Here is a 7,450-nt window from a genome sequence, read left to right on the forward strand (position 1 = left end):
ATTATTATTACAACAACCCTACAAGGAAAGTAATATTATTCCTACTTTATATATTAGGAAACTAGAGGTGCAGCAACTTGCTTAAGGCACAGTTGGTCAGAGTGGTCTTTTCACTAGAATCTGCGATATATATATATATATATATATATATATATATATATATATATTTTTTTTTTTTTTTTTAAATGCTCACCCGAGGATATTTTTTCCATTGATTTTTAAAGAAAGTGAAAGGGAGGGAGGAGGGGGGTAGTTAGAGATAGAGAAAAATATCCATATGAAAGGGACACTTTGACTGGTTCCCTCCTGCACAAGTTGAGGCCAGGAATAGAATCTGCAACCAAGGTACATGCCCTTGACCAGGAATCAAAGCCATGACCCTTTGGTCTGGGGGCCAATTCTCTAACCACTGAGCAACCAGCCAGGGCCCATTAATATCTTTTTTTTAAAAAATATATTTTATTGATTTTTTACAGAGAGGAAGGGGGAGGGATAGAGAGTTGGAAACATCAATGAGAGAGAAACATCAATCAGCTGCCTCCTGCACATTCCCTACTGGGTATGTGCCCGCAACCAAGGTACATGCCCTTGATTGGAATTGAACCTGGGACCCTTGAGTCCGCAGGCCGACGCTATCCACTGAGCCAAACCAGTTAGGGCCCATTAATATCTTTTAAAGATATCTTTATTGAGAAACAGTTGACATACAATAAGTGCACATACAGGGTAAGGCAAAGGTAGGCTTACAGTTGTTTGTATGGAGGAAGACATGCAGCTTATGATTATTACAACAGCTTTATGAACTGTATTTTGCATACTAACAACTGTAAACCTCCTTTTGCTCTACCTTGTGTTTATTTACTTATTTATTGATTTATTGATTGATTTCAGAGAGGAAGGGAGAGGGAGAGAAAGATAGAAACATCAACGATGAGAATCACTGATTGGCTGCCTTCCTGCATGATCCCCACTGGGCACTGAGCCTGCAACCTGGGCATGTTCCCTGACTGGGAATCGAACCATGACCTCTTGGTTCATAGGTCGACGCTCAACCACTGAGCGACGCCAGCCAGGCCCCACCCTGTATTTAAAGTAGATAATTTGATGGGCTCTGACATAGGTATACACCCCTTGAAACCATCATGCAGAGAGGAACACCCATCATTCCTGAAAGGTTTCCTCGTGCTTCGTAATCTTTTCTTTCACCATTCCATTTCCAGGTAACTACTGATCTGCTTTCTGTTCCTATAGTTTGGATTCCTTGAATTTTATATAAATGGAATTATACAGTGTGCACTCTTTTTTTGTCTGGCTTTTCACTCAACTTAATAGTTGGGTATAATCCATATTGTTACATGAATCGATGATTTTTGCATTTTTATTGCTAAGCTGTATTCCATTGGATGGATAGACTACAGTTTGCTAATGGACATTTGGGGTTTCCAACATGGGGCTATTACAAATAAAGCTGCTTGCCTGTGTGGACATACACTGTCTTTTCTTTGTGGAAATCCTTAGGGGTGGAATGGCTGGGTCATATGTATACGTTTAATTTTTCAAGAAACAACCGAAGCGTTTTCCAAAGTGGCTGTCCTGTTTTCCATTCCCACCAGCAGTGTATGCAAGTTCCAGCTCCTCCACATCCTTGTCAACACTTGGTATGGTCAATCTTTTTCATTTTGTTCTTATGGGTAGTGGTATCTCCTGGTAATTTTAATTTGTATCTCCCTAACGTTGAGAATCTTTCCATGCACTTATTTGCCATCTGAACATTTTATGGATTAAGTATCTGTCCATTCTAAAATTTGGGTTGTTTGTTTTCTTATTGTGAGTTCTGAGAGTTCTTTATATATTCTGGATACAGGACCTATATCAGATTTGCCAATGTTTTCTCCCAATCTGTGCCTGGTCTTTCATATTCTTGACAGGGCATATTGCAGAGAAGAAGTTTTGATGAAGTTCAAATTATCAATTTGTTCTTTTATGGATTGTGCTTTTGGTGTTCTATCTAAGAAATCATTGTCTTACCCAAGGTCATTAAGGTTTTCGTTTATGTTTTCATCTAGAAGTTTTATAGTTTTATGTTTCTATAAATTTTTTTATTAGGTTTTAGACTTAATTTATAATCCATTTCAAGTTTTTTTTTGTACATGGTGCAAAGTACGAATCCAAGTTCATTTTTGCATATGGATATCCAATTGGTCCAGTACCACTTGTTGCAAACAGTTTCCTTTCTCTATTGAATTGCTTTTGCGCCTTTGTAAAAATCAGTCATTCATACACACGTGGTTATGCTTCTGGACTCTATTCTGTTCCACTGATTATCTTCTTTTCTTCTTTGTGTGACAGATCCTGCCGCAGGTTTATTTGCACAAACAGCACAGAAGGACACCAGCGCCACGCAGACAGCAGCCCAGGGGCCCCACCAGTCCTTCCATCCTCACATAGGCAGACAGAGGCCTCTACTGTGGGGGTCTGGGCACCTTTGGGAGCGGGAGCCTGGGCACTTTTGGGGGCAGGAGCCGGAGCCCCTTTGGGAGCCTGAGCTGCAGCTGCACCTGCAGCCTGGGGCTTGGTTTCTGCCTTGGCCTTGGTCTTTGGCTGGCAGAGCCCGAGCCCCTTGGCAATGTGGGCACAAGCACGTTTCCCAAGCTTGGGGTGAGCGATGTAGGCAAGTTGACTGAGTTTGCGGCTGCCGCCCTTTGGGATATTGGGCCTGGGCTCTTTGGGCTTGATCAGGGCCTTGATGGCCTCAGCGCGTGCGCTCATGGCCTTGGCGTTGGCTTGCATCTTCTTCAGGCCCTTCTTGTTGTGCTTCTTGGCAAAGTGCATGTTCCTTAGGAACTTGGGGTCTACCCCCTTAAGAGATTCGTATCTTTGTGATTGGGGTTTCTTGATGCCGTTTCTGTGCCATTTTCGGGACTGGCTGTGCGTGGTGTGGTTCTTGGACTTCACCATCTCTGCCCAGAAGCCCGCGACTCCCAAAGTGCCAGGGACCAGAAGAGAAAATGATTATCTATCTTTATGACAATACCACCCTGTACGGATTACCATAGCATTGTAATAAATCTTGAAGTCAGGTAGGATGAGTCCCAATTTGTTCATTTCTCCCACTCTGTTCATTCTCTAGTGTTAGCATGGTATATTTTCCATCATCCATTCACTTTCAATTTGTATGTGTCTTTATATTTAAAGTGGGTTTCGTGTAGATAATAATTGAATTGTGTTTTTTGATCCACTCTGACAATCTCTATCTTTTAATTGATGCATTTAGACTACTGACACTCAAGTGATCATCTATATAGTTGGATTAATATCTACCATATTTATTATTGTTTTCTATTTGTTGTCCTCGTTCTTTGTTACTATTTTTGTCTTACACTTTTTTTGACTTTTGTGATTTTGAATATTTTATATGAATCAATTTCCTAGAATATTGGTTATGCTTCTTTTTTAAAAAACTGTTTTTAAACAATTGCCTTAGAGTTCGCAATATACATTTCCAAGTAATACAAGTCTACTTTCAAATAACACCATACCACTTCATGGGCAATGTGAATACCTTATAATAACATAATAATCTTAATTCTTCCCTCCCCTTCCTTCTATCATAGATGTCTTCTGTCATTCATCATTCATTTTGCTTATATATAAGCATAAATACATTGCTATTATTTTGAACAAGCTTATCCTATAGATCAACTAAGAATAAGAAAAGTAAAGGTTTTTATTTTATCTTTACTTAATCCTTCTTTGATGTTTTTCCTTACTCTATGTAGATTTGAGTTTCTGATCTGTATTATTTTCCTTCTCTCCAGAGAACTTATTTTAATTTTTTTAAATATATATTTTATTGATTTTTTTACAGAGAGGAAGGGAGAGGGATAGAGAGTGTCAGAAACATCAATGAGAGAGAAACACTGATCAGCTGCCTCCTGCACATCCTGCACTGGGGATGTGCCCACAACCAAGGCACATGCCCTTGCCCGGAATCGAACCTGGGACCCTTGAGTCCACAGGCCGACGCTCTATCCACTGAGCCAAACCAGTCAGGGCAATATTTTTTTGCAAGACAGGCCTGCTGGCAACATATTCCCTCAGTTTTTGTTTGTATTAGTATTTACTTCTTCATTTTTGAAGGATAATTTTTCAGGATACAGGATTCTAGATTGCTGTATTTTTTTCCTCTTAACACTTTAAATATTTCACTCCACTTTCTCCTTGTTTTCAGGGCTTCTGAAGAGACATCTAATTAGAAAACAATGTATTTATCCTGTTATCCTTTTCCTTTGGCCTGAAGGGCTTTTGTTTTTCCCCTTAACATTGCTTGTAGCATGGTTCTCCTGATGATGAATTCTTTCAGCTTTTGTATGTCTGGAAAAGTTTCTTTTGCCTTCAGTTTTGAAAGTTATTTTTGTTGGGTACAAAATTCTAGGTTATTTTAGAGATGTTCTTTAAAAATGTTGCTCCACTGTCTTCTCACTTATTTCCAACGAGAAATCTGATATTCTTTGTTCATTTTTACATACTGTGGCTTTTGTTTTTGGCTGCTTTTAAGACTTTATAACTGGTTTTGACCAATTTGTTTAAAATATGCCTTTGCATAATTACTTTCATGATTTTTGTGCATGTGGTTCATTGAATTCCTTGGATCTGTGTATTTATACCTTTCATCAAATTTGGAAAAATTTCAGCCATTATTTCGTGAAATACTTTTTCATTCAGTTCTCTGTTGGGAATTCTAATTTCACAAATATAAGGTCACTTGAAATTGTCACATACCTCACTGATTTTTTAAAATTTTCTTTTCTTTCTGTGTTCCATTTTGGAGAGTTTCTATTACTATGTAGTCAAATCCAGTAATCTTTTCTTCTGTGATGTCTAATCCTACCCGGCGTATTTTTAATCCTACACATTATAGTTTTATCTCTAGAAGATTGGTTAGGATCATTTAAAAATATCTTCTATGTCTCTACTTGATGTTTTGAATCCTAAAATACAGTTATAATAACTACTTGACCTGTTTTGTCTGCTAATTCTGACATCTGTGTCAGTTTGGGGTCGGTTTCAATTGATTGATTTTTTTCCTCCTCATTATGAGTCATGCTTTCCTGCCTCTTTGTATGTCTGATAATCTTTAATTGAATGTCAGACATTATGAATTTTTTCTTGTTTGGTGCTGGATATTTCCATATTCTCAAGCTTTGTTTTTTGTGCAGTTAGGTTACTTGGAAATAGTTTGATCCTTTTTAATTTTACTTCTAAGATTGATTAGGCAGGGGTGGAGCACTGCTATCCTCCATTTCTGAGACAGAACCTTTCTTTGTTCCCTATGCAATGCCTGTGAGAGATCCGTCTGCCTGTTGGGTATAGCTGATTATACTCAATCAAAACTTCCAGAGGCAATCTCTTCAGTTCTCCAGAGTTCTCTGTCTGTGCAGCTTCCTCTTCCCTGATAATCTATATTGGGAACTCTAGCTGCCTTAGTCTCCCTGGACTCCCAGCAACTTCTCCTCAATCCAGGAAGTCCTCTTGGATTTCTCTTCCCTATGCCATGACCTAGAAATTAGCAATAGGGCTCGCTTTGTATATTTCCAGGTCTCATGGATCACTGCCCTTTATTGCCAGATGTCCAATGTCTTGAAAACGTTTACTTTGTATATTTTGTCCATTCGGGGGCTGTTTTAAACAGGAGGGTATATTCAGTCCCAGTTACCTCCTCTTGGCCAGATGTGCAATGCATCTTAAACAGCCCCTCAGATACGGCCAGATGAACATTCTGTCATCCCCAGGAATCTCAGTAAGTCTTGATAAAGACTGGGAGATGGTAGCTCTACTGGCCACAGAATACCTAGGCTCATTCCTGGGTATTCTTTGCGACTTTCCCACCTTAAAACTCCATGGTGTTCACGTAAATGAAAATGTCTGTAAAGAGAACTAATTCACGCACACCCTCTCACGTCTTGTGTTTATCCTGGAGCCCTTCCCCTGGTAAAAGAATTCAGGGGCTATGCCTCACTGCTCCCTTTCGGTCTTCAGAAGACCCCACTGGTCCACCCACGGCCTCACAAGCCTGGATCTGAGGCTGTAGGCGGCCATACTCCGTGCTGGTGGGGATTACTACTTAGTCAGAGCAATGTTCTTTCAGGCCTGAGCACAGCCTCATAAGGAACATCTCACTGTTGGCACCAGACCATAATAAGGTCTGCTGAGTTCCCTGGGTTGCATTTCAGATGTATCTGTCTCTCTAGGAGTCTCATGCGACGCTGCCATACCTTAGTCACCAGCACATCCTTCAGTCTAGAGACCTCTCCTTTGGGTTGCTTGTTAGAGGAACCAGGTAAAAGGCAACCACACAGACTGCTTTTGGACAGAGGACAGTCCAGGGGTCCCTCCCCAGGTCTCTCCTCATCTCAGCTTATCATGTGGGTCTCTGCTTATCTGGATGTAATGATTATCCTGTTAATGTCAGTAGCAAGCTGGACGAGGAGGGGACAGGCACCCTGACCTCAGACAGGAGCCAAATTCAGCAGCTGTATTTTTTAAAAGTTGACAGAAATAAAACACATTTGATTGCTAAGAAGACATTCATATATGTTCAATTTATCAAATGAAATGGAGCTGACAAGTGTGGGTGTGAGGTGTCCATTTTTTCCTTTCGTAGGAGAAATCTGTTTTATTTTTAGGAACATGCTATTTTCCCCTGCTCTTAGGTAATCTTTGTCTACACATTTATTACCCAAGAGCCTGGGTTGCCCCCCTCTTGTGTAGGGGAAGCAAGTGGACTTTTGGCTTCAGCCCCCTTCTGCTTCGGCCAGTCCAGGACAGATGGCAAGAGGAGCCAGGAAGGCAGGAAAAACAGACCTCAGGTTCCTATTCCCCTGACACCAGGGAGCAACCAATCCCTGCCCTTAGTCCCCATGGCTTCATAAGGAGACTCAGAGAAGCAGAGAAACGAGGTCAAGCACAAAGCAGGCAAGGTTTGACCGTGAGCATCCGTGCTGAGGGCTGGGCTGGCCTCAGGACAAGCCATCACTGCTCCTGCCCAGGAGAAGCCAGAGCAACTGCAGGAGGCTGCTGTCTCCCAACCTTCTACCTCTGACCCCTCCTGCTCCTTCTTTCCAAGCCAGAAGGGCACCCAGATGTGGGGTGGTCTTCCTGGGACAGGGAAGAAGGTAGGAAAAACAAACAAAAGCCAATGCCGGTGCCCAGAGAGGCAGAAGGGACCATGCTGGGAGTCAGTTTCTGAGTGTCTGCTCAGGCCCTGGCATGGGTATGCACGCAGGGCACACAGCCTGTGTCTATCAGGAGACCTGCTGGAGGAGGGGGTTCAGGAGTGGTGATGAGTTTGGACAGAGAAGCCAGGAAGCACAGAAACATTCAATTCATCGCTGTCTACAATCAACGAAGCAGTGAGAGGGATCCTTTAAAAACTTAAGTTAGGCCCTGG

General features: G+C 41.4%; 1 protein-coding gene across 1 annotated transcript; it reads right to left on the reverse strand.

The window, feature by feature from the left end:
• Window positions 1-1,312: 1,312 nt before the first annotated feature.
• Window positions 1,313-3,644, reverse strand: LOC308514169 (large ribosomal subunit protein eL29-like). The gene has a single exon (XM_081084225.1). It carries the CDS (start codon window positions 2,956-2,958, stop codon window positions 2,305-2,307), a length of 654 nt encoding a protein of 217 aa, XP_080940351.1. The 5' UTR covers window positions 2,959-3,644; the 3' UTR covers window positions 1,313-2,304.
• Window positions 3,645-7,450: the final 3,806 nt, after the last annotated feature.

The sequence above is a fragment of the Myotis nattereri genome (genome assembly GCF_964212035.1).
Source record: "Myotis nattereri genome assembly, chromosome: 2".
In the NCBI taxonomy this organism is placed as follows: domain Eukaryota; kingdom Metazoa; phylum Chordata; class Mammalia; order Chiroptera; family Vespertilionidae; genus Myotis; species Myotis nattereri.

Coding starts and splice junctions, on each gene's coding strand:
- LOC308514169 (XM_081084225.1), bottom strand. CDS start 2,958: ATGGTGAAGTCCAAGAACCACACCACGCACAGCCAGTCCCGAAAATGG.